Here is a 17,530-nt window from a genome sequence, read left to right on the forward strand (position 1 = left end):
TTAAAAGCAATGGCGATGAAACGAGAAAAGCCAAAAACATATCCCATGTCATTAAACAAAGACAAGCAGAAAAAAACATTTGTGTCTTTCGGTTTGCTATTAATAGCGTGTCTTCTTTGCAAATACTGCATACATGTGACCCTTTGGAGCATCGTCAGAAATAGGGCCTCTTTTTTCATAACGATGTGCAATATTTCCAAATAGTTTACAAACTTGGTGATATTGCACCTGAAACGAAAATGAAGAACTAAAAATGAAGCAAGATAAAATTTTGGGGATGCCTGTCCCTAGGAATTAATGCTTTGATACATTCCCTCGATGTGTGTTCTCTGCTGAATTTCAGGTTCACCTTTTATTTGAAACCTTTTCTACACTGATAACGTGAAAAGAGTCTCACCCTGGGCTGGATTCTCTTGGGCAATAATAAATGATATATCTTACCAAGGCTTTTTTCATAGGTGTCATGCAGAATGGATATCTCCCCTTTCCTCTCTCCCTGTTGGAGTTGAAAAGTCATTTGGTCACCGTCTTTATTTTGTAAGGGACTCTCTTCTCTCCGATATCTCTGGAGCTCAAAGATGTTTGCGAGTTCTCCGTCACTTTTCTCACATTCAGTGATTGCATCCTGGGAACCTCTTGCGGGGTCATTCTGCTTCTTCTCCAATTCCTGTTGATAATTCCTTGCATTTCTACTCTCATTCCTCTGGGAAATGTTCTCGCTGACATTTCCTGGTTGTCTTGGGATGTGTTCAATTTCTAGAAGCCATTTTTCTTCATTCTCCCTCTTTATCCACTGCACTGCTTCAGTATCTGCTGGATAGAAACAAAAGATGGTAATTGTGTATTAGTAACTATGGAGTGCTATTAATGATCAAGAAACAAAATCTTCTGGGGGGGGGTTGCCACCAACGATTAAGAGAGAGGGTGCGAGGGTGGGGGGATGGAATCGCTGCGAGACCCGGAAACCTGCAACATGCACAATGCCAGCTGCGGAAACCCTGAGAGAACATTCAGCAGCCCTACCTGGTTAAGTGCCAGGGAAAATCAGCAGATGGCCCAATCAATGTGGTTTAAGCCATTGGAAGCTTCATCTCCTGCTTAAAACATGCTGAAGATCCTTAGATTTTTCTTCCGATGGATGCTTTTTTCAGCTTCAATATATGATCATGGCTATTTTTAGGATCTTCATTAAGAAATGCTTCCAATTATGAGATTTCACACACTCTGTAGTTTTCCTAGTATGATCTCTGCTGTGGCAATGACATGGGACAAGCCAAGGACATCAGCAGAAGAAATATATTTGGTGTCTTTTGGTTTGCCAGTAATAACATGTCCTCTTTGCAAATACTGGAGCCCCATCAGAATTAGAGCCCCTTTTTTCATAAAAGTGTGCAATATTTCCAAATAGTTCACACTAATGCTGCCCGATTCATGATTCGAATCGATTCACCGATTCACTTCAGGTTAATCGATTCGAATCAATTCAAAACACCCCCAAAAACTCAGCTTCCCGATTCGGCTTCCCCTCCCTCATCCCCTAAAGCAGGAATGGCAGCACTGCTCTTGCTGGCCGGCCGCTGCCGCACCTGCTTTAGAGGGCGAGGGGGGAGGGTTAATCGGGAAGTGCTGCTGTCCTGCTTCCTCCCCCCTGGCATCCGGTTTCTCTCCCCTGACATCTGGATTCCCCCCCTGGCCTCTCCGCACCATTTACCTTTGAAGACCAGCCTGCAAGCAAGATCGCAGTTATAGCATCTTTCCAAACTGCTTCGAAGCTGTTTTCTCCACAGCGGTCCCGCCCCTCCTCTGACATCAGAAGAAGGGCGGGACCGCTGCGGAGAAAACAGCTCCGAAGCAATTTGGAAAGACGCTATAACCGCGATCTTGCTTGCAGGCTGGTCTTCAAAGGTAAACGGTGTGGGGAGGCTAGGGGGAAGCCACACACCAGTGAGAGGCCAGGGGGAACATGCAGGCCTTCCGGGGGGATGTGAGCAGTCCTTCGGGGTGGGGCAGGCCTTCAGGGGGGGCAGGCAGGCAGGCCTTCAAGGGGGGGGGAGACAGGCCTTCAAGGGGGGGGAAGCAGGCAGGCCTTCAGGGGGGACAGGCCTTTAGAGGGGACAGTGAGGAAGGGATGAGAAGTCCTGTAAGCCCAAGTGAAGACCCCTGAGAAAGAAAGACCTCTGAGAATTTCCCCAATATAGCAGGGACAGGCCAAAAACAGGCCAATACAGCTAAAGACTTAAAATGGTTGCTGAAAGAAGCAAAATGGACACTTTGACTAAAAAACAGCCAGCTCTGAAAAGACACTTCTGCTTTTCTTGAAAGCAGGGTCAAACAGAAGACACAGCTAGAGAGAAAAACATTTCTAGTGAAAGAGAGATCTTAGCCCTATAATGGTATGAGCTTATGAAAGTTTAACAAGAAGAAAGACGAACCAGGGATACGAGTGTGCAAGAAGGCTAACCACAGAACTGAAAAGCTGTCAAGCCAGGTGCTCGAGGGAGGTTCTTGATATATTAAAAGGGTAGAATTAGATGGAAAAAGGCGTGACACAGTATCACTCAATTATGTTAACCAATCCATAGATTAATAAATGAGATAAGAAATAGGATTAACCAATGAAAGTGTGAAATGTAACATGCACCAACATGGGCCAGAGCTGTCAGAATCATATAAAAGAAAGCTCCTTAAACCAAGGTGGAAGCTCCTTAAACTCTTTGGAAGTTCTCCATCAGTCTGGCCAGCCTGGTGTATGCTCTAATAGTCTGTATGCTGTGTGAGTTGTTCCTGTAAGCTATCGCTATTCGATAATATGAGTTTAATAATTTGTATCAGCATAAAGAGAGTCGAGTGGTCTGTCAGTGGAGGCCGTAATAACCGGCTCTTTAACAGGCAGGGCTTCCGGGGGGGGGGGGGGACAGGCCTTCAAGGGGGGTGGGACAGGCCTTCATAGGGGACAGGCAGGTCTTCAGGGGTGGGATGCAGGCCTTCAAGGGGGGGACACGCCTTCAGGAATGGTGGCACAGGCCTTCAGGGGGGACAGACCTTCAGAGGAGGAAAGCCCTGGTGTAGAAGTACACGGAGGGAGGGAGGGAGGGAGGGAGGGAAGGAGGGGTTCAAAGAGACATGCATATGTCTGACTTTGGGGGGGGAAGAAATAATGGGACTAAAAATAGATCTGCTGGGCACGATGGACCTCTGGTCTGACCCAGCGGAGGCAACTTCTTATGTTCTTATGACGGACAATGGGATTTAGGGAGGGAAGGAACAGAAAGGGAGAGAAGTTGGACACAAGGGATGGTGTGGAGGGGGGGATAGGAGGGTAGTTGGGAAAAGAAAGAGAGATATGGTGGACCCTGGGATGATGGGGAAGGTGGGAGAGATGCTGGATGAAAAGTTAGTTGAGAAAAGGTGAATCTGTGAATGGAAACGAAAAAAAGGAAAGATGCCAGACCTCCGGGGGAGGGAAGGGAAACGGAAGGGGAGGACAGAAATGGCAGATGGATGGTTAGCATGGAGAAAGAAGAAAGAAAGAGACCCTGGCAAGCAAGTTATCAGAAGACAACCAGAGCCTGGGACCAACAAAATTTGAATAATGACCAGATAACAAAAGATAGAAAAAAATATAATTTTATTTTCTGTTTTGTGATTACAATATGTCAGATTTGAAATGTATCCTGCCAGAGCCTGTGTTAGACTGCAAACGTGAGCTAGGATTTAACAGAGAGAGGAAAAGTCCTTTTTGTTTCTTTATTTTGTTTACACCACAGCACCAGTGTGGTTAGGAGAAGCCAAAGGGGGTGAAGTAGCTATAAAATAAACCCACCAGGATGTTTGAAAAAAACACCCAATTGGGCAGGAAAATCGAATCGAAAAACAAAATCGAATCGAATCAAAATTTTTTCCCCTGAATCGGGCAGCACTAGTTCACACTCTTAGCGATACTGCCCTGAAATGAAAATGAAACAAAATGTTTGGGCTGCCCATCCCTAGGAATTTAATGCTTTGTCACATCACTACATGTAAAAGGTTTCACTTCAGCACGCGTTCTGTGCTGCATTTCAGGGTCACCTTTCACTAGGAACCTTTTCTACACTGACAACATGAAAAGGGTCCCACCCTGGGCTGGATTCTCTTGGGCAATAATAAATGATGCATCATACCACAGGTGTTATGCAGAATGGATATCTCCCCTTTCCTCTCTTCCTGGTGGATTTGAAAAGTCATTTGGTCACCGTCTTTATTTTGCAAGGATCTCTCTTCTCTCGGGTGTCTCTGGAGCTTAAGGATGGTTGTCAGTTCCCCGTCACTTTTCTCACACTCGGTGACTGCATCTAGGGAGTATCTTGCAGGGTCTCTCTGCTTCTTCTCCGATTCCTGTTGATAATTCCTTGCGTTTCTACTCTCATTCCTCTTGGAAATGTTCTCGCTGACATTTCCTGGTTGTCTTGGGATGTGTTCAATTTCTAGAAGCCATTTTTCTTCATTCTCCTCCCTCTTTATCCACTGCATTGCCTCAGTATCTGCTGGATAGAAACAAAAGATGGTAATCGTGTATTAGTAACTATGGAGCGCTATTAACAATCAAGAAACAAAATCTTCTGGGCTCATACGACTACATGGGATTTTGGATGTTAAGAAATTCTGCAAAATAGCAAATAAGTCTTCAAACCTTTCTCTTTTTAAAATTAGTTTATGAAAATAGTTTTCTGAACAGCAAATGCAACCCACAAAGCACTCACAACGACAGCCAAAGTCTTGTTCTCGCCAAAACCACCTCTGATCACATGATCCCTCCAAAAATACATTTTGTTGAAAACTAAATCTTTTTTGTTTTGAAAGCAAGTCTAGTAGTTACAAGAGAACTCCAGAAAGAACCCGAGACGTAAGAGCGAGTCTGGGCTATTTTTAATCATTTTCTAATATATTCCAAAATTTGTAATGGGAGTAATTATTTCTTCTGCATTTAAATCTAATACATAAAAATGATTTTGTGTATATTGTTTAGGGTTTTGCATTATTGTGTGTGTGTATGTGTTATTGTGTGTGTGTGTCTGTGTTATTATGTAAGTTGACTATTTTTAGGATGTTTAAGTGTGTTTTTGCTATTATCTTCTATTTATCATTTGTAAATCATTCCCTGTTTATTTAATTGCAGTAAACCGAGTCAAGCCTTCTCAGAATGATGACTCGGTATACAAAATTAAGCTTTAGTTTTGCTAGTTTTAGATGTCAGGGTTTTATGTTAAGCTTACGTGTGTTCTTTTGTAACCCGCTTAGATTTTTGGAAACGCGAGATATAAATGTTTTAAATAAATAAGGAAGGACTCAGCAGCCAGAAGGTTCCAGTCGGAGCAGTCCTGCATGCAGGAAGTTTCTAAGAGGCTGGTAGGTCCATTCCAGGAGGCGCAAAGGGGCGCGAAAAGGGCTGGATTCTCTTGGGCAATAATAAAAGGGATGTTTGCGAGTTCCCCGTCACTTTTCTCACCCTCAGTGACTGAATCCAGGGAGTCTCTTGCAACATCATTCTGCTTCTTCTCCAATTCCTGTTGATAATTCCTTGTGTTTTGATTCTCATTACTATGGGAAATATTCTCACTGACATTTCCTGGTTGTCTTGGGATGTGTTCAATTTCTAGAAGACATTTTTCTTCATTCTCTTCTCTCTTCATCTCCTGCATTGCCTCAGTATCTGCTAGATAGAAACAAAAGACAGTAATAGTATATTAGTAACTTTGGAGCGCTACTAACGATGAAGAAACACAATTTTTGGTGTTCATACGACTACAAGTAATTTCTGATAAGAAAATTCCACAAATTTTTTTCTCTTTTTTTTAAATTAGGTTATGAAACTAATTTTCCAAATAGCAACAAGCATAAAAGCAAAACAAAAGATTAGGTTCTTACCTTCGCTAATCTTCTTTCTTGTAAATCCACACTTTATTCTGGGACCAGTGGGTTATTTCCAGGACTTTATGGGGAGCTTCAAACTTCAGAGACTTAACCCCCCCCCTCTTACCTCATCACTGTCCCTGTACCCTCAGTCAGTCTTAAAGCAGCCAGAAACATCTGTAAAGGATAACAAGAGAGAGGGGAACGGGGAAACTCCCTGGCAAGTACTAACCAAGATCTCACCATTTAGTACATAAGTTCTACGCGGGTTTCTCTTACCCAGGTGCATTATCTTGCATTTTTTAGCATTGAAGCCTAGCTGACAAGTAGTTGACCATTGTTCCAGCAACAGTAGGTCGTGTGTCATATTATCAGGTAATAAGCTTTTGCCTACTATGTTGCAAAGTTTGGCGTTGGCGGCGAACAGTGATACCCTTCCTCTAAGTCCTTGCGTCATATCTCTTATGAATAAGTTAAATAGAATCGGGCCTAGGAAAGAGCCCTGCGGCACTCCACTGATCACGTCCGATGCTTCGGATGGGGTACCATTCACCACCACCTTCTGAAGTCTACCGCTCAGCCAATCCCCAACCCATGTAGTTAGAGTGTCTCCTAATCCTATCAATTTCAGCTTGTTAAGTAATCTTCGATGAGGGATCAAATGCTTTACTGAAGTCCAAATATGCCACATCCAGTGACTCTCCGACGTCCAGTTTTCTAGTAACCCAGTCAAAAAAGCTAATCAGATTAGATTGGCAGGATCTACCCTGGGTGAACCCGTGTTGGTGTGGATCACGCAGTTTTTCTTCGTCTAGGATTGTGTCAAGATTCTGTTTGATCAGTGTTTCCATGAGTTTACACACTATAGACGTGAGACTCACTGGTCTGTAGTTTGCTGTCTCTGTCCTGCAGCCCTTTTTGTGGAGTGGGATTACGTTGGCGGTTTTCCAGTCCAAGGGGACCCTTCCTGTGCTTAGGGAAAGATTGAAAAGAACAGATAATGGTTCTGCCAGGACTTCCCTTAACTCCCTGAGCATTCTGGGGTGTAGGTTATCCGGTCCCATGGCTTTGTTTACTTTGAGTCTTGATAGTTCATCATAGACGCTACTGGGCGTAAATTCGAAATCTTGAAACGGGTCTTTCTGGTTATCTCCCGTCTGCAGCTGTGGACCAGCTCCCGGCGCTTCGCGGGTGAACACTAAACAGAAGTATTTGTTTAGTAGTTCTGCCTTCTCAGAATCTGATTCCGCAAAGTTACCGTCCGATTGCTTCAAGCGTACTATCCCATCTTTGTTTCTTTTCCTGTCACTAATATAGCTGAAGAAAGATTTATCCCCTTTCTTAATTTTCCGTGCTAGCTCTTCCTCCATTCGGAGTTTGGCTTCTCTGACTGCTGTTTTGACAGCTTTAGATCTGTCTAGATAGTCCTCTTTCCCCCCCCCCCTCTGCCTAAATGTTTGTAGGTGATAAATGCGTCTTTTTTCTGTTTAACTAGGTCTGAAATTTCTTTACTGAACCATTGGGGTCTTTTGTTTCTCCTGCATTTACTTACTGTCTTTATATATCGGTCTGTTGCTTCGTGTAGGATGGACTTCAGAGACGACCACATATCCTCCACATTGTCAGATATTGCTTGTTTATATAGCTCCTGATGGACAAAATCTCCCATGCGGTTGAAGTCTGTGCCTCTAAAGTTGAGAACCCTTGTTGCTGTGTTTGTCTTAGGGAAACCTTTCTTGAGGTTGAGCCATACCATATTATGGTCGCTGGAGGCCAGTGTGTCTCCTACTGAGACTTCCGTGACGCTATCTCCGTTGGTGAGAACTAGGTCTAGTAACGCCTGGTCCCTGGTGGGCTCCAATACCAATTGCTTGAGACATGCACCCTTTATGGAGGTTAATATTCTTTTGCTGCTACCCGTAGTCGCGGAGAGTGTGTTCCAATCTGCATCTGGCATGTTGAAGTCTCCTAGCATTACTGTGTCCCCGCGCAGTGTGATGTTCTCTATGTCCTCGATTAATTCCATGTCTTTGTCCTCCTGTTGCCTGGGAGGTCTATATATCACCCCAAGGTATAGGCATTTTTCATTCCCTCTGGCCAGGTTCACCCAGAGGGATTCCCCGGTGTATCTAACATCTGTGATTCTGGTGGTTTTGATGCTTTCCTTAGTGTATAGCGCTACTCCTCCTCCCAATTTACCCTCTCAGTCGCAACGAAGTAGGTTGTACCCTGGTATAACCATATCCCACCCATGCGATTCCGTGAACCAGGTTTCGGATAGCGCTATCACGTCAAGATCGGCGTTTGTTATCTCAGTCTCTAATGCTAGAATTTTATTGCCCAAGCTGTGTGCATTAACATACATATCCCTCCATATCTGTGAAGAGATTCCTTTACGAGCTAGTGTGGCTCCTAAATTATCAGTGATATTTCTCCCTGAATTATTGTGGATATCATTGGTACTTACCTTAGACTTGGTAGTGTGAGTGCGACTTGCCTCCTCAGGGTGGTTTCTTACTGCTCTGGGATATAAGTATGTACCCTCCCCCAACTTACCTAGTTTAAAGCCCTATGGAGTAGGCGGGCCAATCGATGTCCAAATACGTTTCTACCTCTTCTGGTTAGGTGGAGTCCGTCTGGTCCTTGTAGTCCCTGGATCGTCTCGCCGTGGTTTAGGAATCCAAAGTTCATTTCTATGCACCATTCTCGGAGCCATTCGTTAGTCCGCTGAATACGCTCTTCTCTAGCTCTGCCTTTGTTTCTTACTGGAAGAATTGATGAAAAGACCACCTGTGCACCTATCTGCTTCAACTTCTTTCCCAGCGCTCCAAAATCTCTGGGGAAGTTCTCTGTGGCATTCCTAGCAGTGTCATTTGTGCCTACATGGATGAGAAACATGGGAAAATGATCATTAGGTTTTAGAATTTTGTCTAGGCTAGTGGTATTATCCTGGATCCTGGCTCCAGGGAGACAGCAGACCTCTCTTGACTGTAACTCCCGGTCCTGCTCAATCACACCAGAGGAAGCAAAAGCAGGAAGATGGGCTCCCTGAATCAAATGGAAAGAGGAAAACATTTTCAGAAGAAAGGAACAGTGTGCAGCATCACACCGGAAAGCACAGTTACTTACCGTAACAGGTGTTATCCAGGGACAGCAGGCAGATATTCTTGACTGATGGGTGACGGCACCGACGGAGCCCCAGTACGGACACTTTTAGAGTGATTGCACTCTAAGAACTTGGAAAGTTCTAGAGGCCGCACCGCGCATGCGCGAGTGCCTTCCCGCCCGACACAGGCGCGCGGTCCCCAGTTATGATAAGCCAGCTAAGAAGCCAACCCAGGGAGGTGGGTGGGACGGAAGAATATCTGCCTGCTGTCCCTGGATAACACCTGTTACGGTAAGTAACTGTGCTTTATCCCAGGACAAGCAGGCAGCATATTCTTGACTGATGGGTGACCTCCAAGCTAACAAAAAGAGGGATGGAGGGAAGGTTGGCCATTAGGAAAACAAATTTTGCAAAACAGATTGGCCGAAGTGACCATCCCGTCTGGAAAATGTATCCAGACAATAGTGTGATGTAAAAGTATGAACTGAGGACCAAGTGGCAGCCTTGCAGATTTCCTCAATAGGCGTAGAACGGAGGAAAGCTACAGATGCTGCCATAGCCCTAACTCTATGGGCCGTGACGGAACCTCCCAGTGTCAGTCCGGACTGAGCAGAGCAGAAAGAAATGCACGCTGCCAACCAATTCGACAGTGTACGCTTAGAAACAGGATGACCCAATTTATTAGGATCAAAGGACAAAAAGAGTTGTGGCGATGATCTGTGGGGCTTAGTACGATCCAAATAGTAAGCTAAAGCCCGCTTACAATCCAAAGTATGTAGAGCCTGTTCCCCAGAATGAGAATGAGGTTTCGGAAAGAAGACAGGCAGAACAATGGATTGGTTGAGATGGAATTCAGAGACAACCTTAGGGAGAAACTTTGGATGTGTACGCAGAACCACCTTATCATGATGAAAGATCGTAAAAGGTGGATCTGCAACTAGTGCATGTAGCTCACTGACCCTCCTGGCAGAGGTAAGAGCAATAAGGAAAAGTACCTTCCAAGTGAGAAACTTGAAAGTGGCTGTCGCCAAAGATTCAAACGGGGGCTTCATCAAAGCGGAGAGAACCACATTAAGATCCCAGATCACAGGAGGTGCTTTAAGAGGTGGTTTAACATTGAAAAGACCTCGCATGAATCTGGAGACCAGGGGATGAGCTGTAAGGAGTTTCCCATGGACTGGCTTATGAAAAGCAGCAATAGCACTGAGATGGACTCTGATGGAGGTAGATTTGAGGCCAGAGTCAGACAGAGAAAGCAGATAATCCAACAAGGTCTCCACTGGAAGAGACGTAGGATTATGATGATGAAGGAGACACCAAGAAGAAAACCTTGTCCACTTCTGATGATAACACTGGAGAGTGGCTGGTTTCCTGGAAGCATCCAGAATAGAACGAACGGGCTGAGAGAGAAGAGAGTTGTTTGAAGTCAGCCCGAGAGATACCAAGCTATCAGGTGTAGAGACTGAAGGTTGGGATGCAGGAGGGTCTCCTGATGCTGCGAAAGCAGAGAAGGAAATAGAGGAAGTAGCAAAGGCTCTCTGGAACTGAGTTGAAGAAGAAGGGAGAACCAATGTTGTCTGGGCCATCGTGGAGCAATCAGAATCATGGTGGCTCGTTCCTTCTTGAGTTTGAACAAGGTCCGCAGCATGAGCGGCAGAGGAGGAAAAGCATACAGGAACAGATTGGACCAATCCAGAAGAAATGCATCCGCTGCCAGACGGTGAGGAGTATAGATTCTGGAGCAGAATTGGGGCAGTTGGTGATTGTGAGGAGCTGCAAAGAGGTCCACTTGAGGAGTGCCCCATTGATCGAAGATGGACTGTAGGGTTGAAGGATCGAGAGTCCATTCGTGAGGTTGGAGAATTCTACTGAGCTTGTCCGCTAATGAATTCTGCTCTCCTTGGATGTAGATCGCCTTCAGGAATAGGCTGCGAGCTGTGGCCCAAGTCCAGATTTTCTGGGATTCCTGACACAAGAGGCGAGAGCCTGTTCCACTCTGTTTGTTGATGTAGTACATCGCAACCTGATTGTCTGTGCACAGCAGGAGGACTTGAGGAAAGAGAAGGTGTTGGAAGGCCTTGAGGGCGTAAAACATCGCTCTGAGTTCCAGGAAATTGATGTGATGCTTCTTTTCCTGGGCTGTCCAAAGGCCTTGAGTTTGGAACTCGTTCAAATGAGCTCCCCAGGCATAAGGGGATGCGTCGGTGGTGATGACTAGTTGATGAGGAGGTAGATGGAGCAGAAGACCTCTGGAGAGATTTGAGGATATCAACCACCATTGTAGAGACTGACGAAGAGATGATGTCACAGATATGTGTCGTGAGCAAAGATCCGTCGCTTGGGACCACTGGGTAGCAAGGGTCCATTGAGGAGTGCGCAGGTGAAGACGTGCGAGGGGTGTGACATGAACTGTGGAGGCCATGTGACCCAAGAGTATCATCATCTGTTTGGCAGAGATGGAACTCTGAAGAAGTACCTGCTGACAGAGAAATTGGATAGTCTGAAGACGGTTGGCCGGTAGAAATGCTCTCATGAGGACTGTGTCCAGCACTGCTCCAATGAATTGAAGTCTCTGAGTGGGGATGAGATGAGATTTGGGAAGATTGATCTCGAACCCCAGAAGTTGTAGAAACAGGATGGTTTGGTTGGTGGCCAGGAGCACTGACTGAGATGAATCGGCCTTGATTAACCAATCGTCCAAGTAAGGAAAGACTTGAAGGTGGTGAGAGCGTAGAAAGGCAGCTACCACAATCAGACACTTGGTGAATACTCTTGGAGAGGAGGCAAGACCGAAGGGTAGTACCTTGTATTGGTAATGACAACGGTTGATCATGAAGCGGAGGTACTGTCTGGAGGTCAGATTGACCGGTATGTGAGTGTATTACATTACATTACATTACATTACATTAGGGATTTCTATTCCGCCTGTGCCTTGCGGTTCTAGGCGGATTACAATATAGAAAATATCTGGGACATTCCAGTAGAATTACATTTCAGGATAGGAGTAAGTTACAGGAACAGTGAAGAGTTATGATATTACAATTTTACAGAAGATATTACTTATTACAGAAGATAATACATATAGCAGAAGATAATGCATTTTACAGAGGTAATACATGTCAACTCGATCAGTTAAGTCGGGTGTAGTGTAGAAGAGTTACAGTACATTCTTGATCACAGACAAAGAGATAATATGGATGAGTGATTCCGAAGTCGTTGATTGGGAACTCATTGGGCGGTGGTTAGAGTGATGGGAGATATTTTTTGAACAGTAGTGTTTTTATTTCTTTGCGGAACTCTTTTATGTCTGTTGTTTTGGTCAGTAATTTAGAGATGTCAGAGTCTATTTTGGCTGCCTGTGTCCCCAGGAGGTTGTCGTAGAGTTTCTTACGACAAGTACCGTTGAGTGGTGGATAGGTGAAGAGGTTCTGTGTTCTCCTTTTTCTTGGTGGGTGGTAGTAGTGAAAACGGTTATTTAGGTAACTGGGTGCCGTGCCATGGGTTACTTTGAAAATGAGACAGTAGAGTTTGAATTGTGTTCTTGCTTTTATTGGTAGCCAGTGAGATTCTAGGTATGCATTGGTAATGTGGTCGTATTTGCTGAGTGAATATATGAGTCTGAGGGCTGTGTTCTGGATGGTCTGTAGTTTTTTTATTGTGTTGGTCGGGCAGGGTAAGTAGAGGCTGTTGCAATAGTCGACGATACTTAGTACCAGGGATTGGACAATGATCCTGAATTGGTCTTTTTTAAAGAATTTTCTGATTTTTCTTAAATTTCGCATTGTGAAGAATGCTTTTTGGGTGATTTTTTGGATTTGTGTTTGCATTGTACAGCATCTGTCTAAGTGTATTCCAAGGATTTTGAGGGAGTTCTGTATAGGGTACTTGATTGAGTTTACTTCCAGTTCTGTTAGGGATGGTGTTTTGTCTTTCTCTAGTAATAAGAATTTGGTTTTGTCAGAATTTAGCTTCAACTTGTGATCTATCATCCATTTATCCACTGTTTCCAATGTAGTTTTCAGGCGTTCTGTGGAGATTGGGTTATGTATGTCGAATGGAAGGAGGATGGTAATGTCGAGGGAGCATAGCCATTCGTTTTGATTGAGAAGAGGATAAAGCGTGGCTAAAGATAGCATTTTGAATTTCTCTTTGACCAAGCATTTGTTGAGATCGCGAAGATCTAGAATCGGTCTGAGGTCTCCTGTCTTTTTGGGGACCAGAAAGTAACGGGAGTAGAATCCCTGCCCCTTTTGATCTGGAGGAACTTCCTCTATAGCGTTTAGAAGGAGGAGGGATTGAACCTCCTGAAGAAGGAGGGAAGACTGAGGAGAGTTCAAAGCAGACTCTTTTTGTAGATTTGGGACCGGGAGGTTCTGAAAGTTGAGAGAGTAGCCGTGGTGGATGATGTTGAGGACCCATTGGTCCAAAGTGATAACTTCCCACCAGCTGAGGAAAAAGGAAAGACGACCCCCTATAGGTTGAGGTTGCAGGGAAGATGGTTGGACGCTGGCTATGCCCTGGAGAAGTAAGTCAAAAGGGCTGCGTGGATTTCTGTTGAGGAGGCGGCTTGGCAGGCTGTTGTGGTCTAGGTGTCTGCCGTTGCTGCTGACGCTGCCTTCTAGGTTGTTGTGGAGCTGACTGCAGAGGACGAGCTACATAACGGCGTTGGTAGGCCGATTGTTGTCTGAAAGGCCGTGCCGGTGGCGGTTTCTTTTTTGTCTTGAGGAGAGTATCCCAGCGTGTTTCATGGGCGGAGAGCTTTTGGGTAGTTGAGTCCATAGACTCTCCAAACAGCTCATCCCCTAAGCACGGTGCATTAGCCAACCGGTCTTGATGGTTGACATCAAGCTCGGATACCCTCAGCCAGGCAAGGCGGCGCATGGCCACAGACATAGCTGTTGCTCTAGAGGTAAGTTCAAAAGTATCGTAAATAGATCTTACCATAAATTTTCTCAGCTGGAAAAGTGAAGAAGAACATTGGCGAAACGCCAGTCGCTTTCGCTCAGGAAGGTACTGCTCAAAAGAAGCCATGGTGGTAAGGAGATGCTTTAAATAGAATGAAAAATGAAAAGCATAGTTGCCAGATCTATTGGCGAGCATTGCATTCTGGTAAAGACGCTTACCAAATTTATCCATGGCTTTACCTTCTCTGCCAGGAGGGACAGAAGCATAAACACTAGCTCCTGATGACTTTTTAAGTGTAGATTCCACAAGAAGGGACTCATGTGGAAGCTGGGGTTTGTCAAACCCTGGAATAGGGATGACTTTGTATAGAGAGTCCAATTTGCGGGGAGCTCCCGGAATAGTAAGAGGAGTCTCTAGATTTTTGTAAAATGTTTCCCTCAGGATGTCATGAAGAGGGAGTTTCAAAAATTCCTTTGGAGGCTGGTCAAAGTCAAGGGCATCAAGAAAGGCTTTAGACTTTTTAGACCCAGCCTCCAAAGGAATGGAAAGAGACTCACACATGTCTTTTAAAAAGGAAGAAAAAGACAAAGAGTCATGCTTGGAGGATGGGTCAGGAACAACAGGATCATCCCCATCCGAAGAACACTCACCCTCTGATAGAAAAGGTTCTTCGGAATCACCACACAGATCAGGGTCCCTAATATGGGAACAATGGTCCCGAGACTCAGGGGTGGATGGTTCCAAGTGTCGGGACTTGCGCAGTGACTTACCCGACCTCATCGATGCGGTACCGGGAGAAGTCACCGGTCGCATCGGTGCCGAAGTTTGTACCGACTGGTGGTGGGATGTCGGCTCCGGTGCGAGGAGCGGCATCGATACCGATGAGGCCGAGTGCACTGGTACCGAAACAGTAGATGCAGACAATACAGGCTGTTCCACTGCCGGTACCGGTGGCTCAGTACGGACCGGCACCGGGAGATTCGGAGCCAAGATAGCTGGAAGGAGTTGTTGTAATTGCTCCTTAAGCTGCACTTGGAGGATGGCCGCTATGCGATCATCTAATGAAGGCACCGGTACCGCCTTTTTCTTTTGCGGTACCTGCGGTGCCGCTCTACACCCCGGAGATGAGGAGCCCGATGTCGAGGGACTCACCTCAATAGGGGCGGAGCGCTTCCGCTGGCGCCTCACGGTCGGCAGGACTGGACTCGCTGCAATCGAGACCGGAGGACGCTCCAGTGGGGAAGGCTTCTTAGCCGGCTTACCTGGGTGTTGCGACGCCGGCACGGTGTCACGCGGTGTCGATGATGTAGGTGCCGAATGTACCGGAGCCGATACCGGTGTCGATGTCACGGGATCGGACATCTCGGTACCGAAAAGTAATCGTTGTTGAATTTCACGATTCTTTAAAGTACGTTTTTTCAATGTGGCACAGCGGGTGCAGGTGGACGCCTGATGCTCCGGACCCAGGCACTGTAGACACCAGTTGTGCGGGTCCGTAAGGGAGATAGGCCGTGTACACCGCTGGCACTTTTTGAACCCTGGCTGAGGGGGCATGAAAGGAAAAACGGCTTCCGCCAAATCGAAGGCCGAGGCCTTGATGGTGGCAGAAGGCCCCGCCGGGGAAAAACCAAAAATGAAGAAAAAATACAAAGTTTTTTTTGTTTTTTTTTTACAAAAATAAAAGAAAAGAAAAGAGGCAATAGAGCCAAAGGGGTTTTCGCGAGTGGGAAGGCGTGGAGAAAAATTTTCAACGGCCTTTGAAAAACGCGTCTTCTTAGCTCCGCGGAAACTAAGAAACTGGGGACCGCGCGCCTGTGTCGGGTGGGAAGGCACTCGCGCATGCGCGGTGCGGCCTCTAGAACTTTCCAAGTTCTTAGAGTGCAATCACTCTAAAAGTGTCCGTACCGGGGCTCCGTCGGTGCCGTCACCCATCAGTCAAGAATATGCTGCCTGCTTGTCCTGGGATAATACATAATACGCTGAAAGGGATCCCAGCAAGTGAGAGCCTGAAGCTCCAAAACTGTACGGGCTAAGGTAATATCCACCAGGAAGACTATCTTGATCGTGAGATCCATAAGGGACGCCCGCTCCAGAGGCTCATACGGCAGATGAGCCAGAGAGTGGAGAACCAGATTAAAATTCCAAGTCAAACAGGAAAGGCTCAACTGAGGCCTAAGTCGCAGAGCGCCCCATAGCAAAAGAGACACATTCAGAAGAGCTGCCAGTAAGCCCCTCTGTACCCAGAGCGAAACTACCATTAGTCCTTTAGGCCATCCTGCAGAAACTCCAGGACATGAGGAATTGATGGAAGTCATGAAGCTGTTGTGGATCTTTCAGGTTTCTGCAAGGCCAGTTTACTTCCATTATTTGAATTTGTTCACACCTCCGTATTAAGTTTTGACTTTCGCAGCAAGATGAAAGTTGCCATGCTGGCTCGCCAACTCTTTATGTCCACAATCTTAGAAATCTGTGAGCATGTGCACAAGCAGATGGAGGCAATGTGTATGTAGTTGAATCATCAAATAATGTACAGAAAAAGAATGGGGAGCAGATGGGACCTCCCAGTGACAAAGAAGAAGCTTCCCTTTCAGGTGTGATCAGTACTGAAGCTTAAGCAGCTGTAAGCACAGAAACTACAAGTGAAATAACACAAACTGATCCTACCTTAAATGTAACTGCAAATTGTTCAGTGTAAGCATTGCCTATCAGGTCAGAGTCAAATGGAACCGAGACCATCAGTAAACTTTTTTATTTACTGATGCCTTTTAAGTCAATAATTTCATTATAAAATAATTTCAAAACTTTGTTTTACCCCTGCCTCATGTACTTTCCCTAAATGTTTTCCCCATCTTTATATTACAATGTAACTTCCAGCCCTTCTCTTTCCAAAGTGTTTCCAGTATTGTCAAATTTGTCATTAGTTTAGTCATCATTCTTTAATGTATTACTTTTTAAATTATAATTTTATTATGTACATCGCTTTGAATTAAGATAAAGCGATTAATCAAATCTGAATAAACTTGAAACTTGAAACCATACCTACAGAAGTCCATGTTAATCCGGTAGATACAAGACCTGGAATGGTGAATGACATCACCACTAACTTTCAAAATGAAAACGAGAGGAATCATGATGCAACCTCCAAAGCAGCTCACGCTGTTCAGGAAATAACCAAACGAAAGCGGCGTAGAGGTGAAACATGCCATAGCTTGGATAAGGGCCTAGTCCCTGAGGCTATAGTCCCAGAGCCCAAAGATTTCACTGTGAAGAGCATGTACAAAATCCGTCTTTGGCAGCGCACTGTTGGATACATCCGACTGCACAAGGGCCTGGAAAAAAATGACAAAGCAGAATGGCAGCTCCCAAATCAGAAGTTCAGCAGATGGCTATGAAGTTAGTGCAAAGGGGCAAGAAGATGGAGCAGCCAAAAAGAGAGAAGGTGGAGGCAGAGACAGATCATAGGTGCAACAAGTGTGGAATGATTTTCCGGAGACAATATGCACTTATAATGCACACCTTGAAACATGAAGGAAGAAAAAGCTGTAAATGTCCTCTATGTAAGAAAGAGTTCCAGTATGCCACCTCCTTACGAGTCCACCTTATTCGACACTTTCGGAAAAATGAGGCACC

General features: G+C 45.4%; 1 protein-coding gene across 9 annotated transcripts in view; it reads right to left on the reverse strand.

The window, feature by feature from the left end:
• LOC117354677 (zinc finger protein 883-like) overlaps positions 1-17,530 on the reverse strand; it is a 42,531-nt gene that overhangs the window by 13,908 nt on the left and 11,093 nt on the right. For 2 of the 9 annotated variants that reach the window (XM_033932536.1, XM_033932534.1), the window contains 3 exons: positions 5,486-5,689; positions 4,161-4,523; positions 442-813 (listed from right to left, as the gene is read on the reverse strand). In XM_033932536.1, the coding sequence (XP_033788427.1) occupies positions 442-813; positions 4,161-4,523; positions 5,486-5,678 (928 nt within the window). In that variant the 5' untranslated portion in view covers positions 5,679-5,689. Of the gene's footprint in view, positions 1-441; positions 814-4,160; positions 4,524-5,485; positions 5,693-17,530 lie in introns of all 9 variants that reach the window. The other 7 variants (XM_033932535.1, XM_033932530.1, XM_033932539.1 and 4 more) reach the window with 5 other exon arrangements.

Source organism: Geotrypetes seraphini, chromosome 2, assembly GCF_902459505.1.
Source record: "Geotrypetes seraphini chromosome 2, aGeoSer1.1, whole genome shotgun sequence".
Taxonomy (NCBI): Eukaryota; Metazoa; Chordata; class Amphibia; order Gymnophiona; family Dermophiidae; genus Geotrypetes; species Geotrypetes seraphini.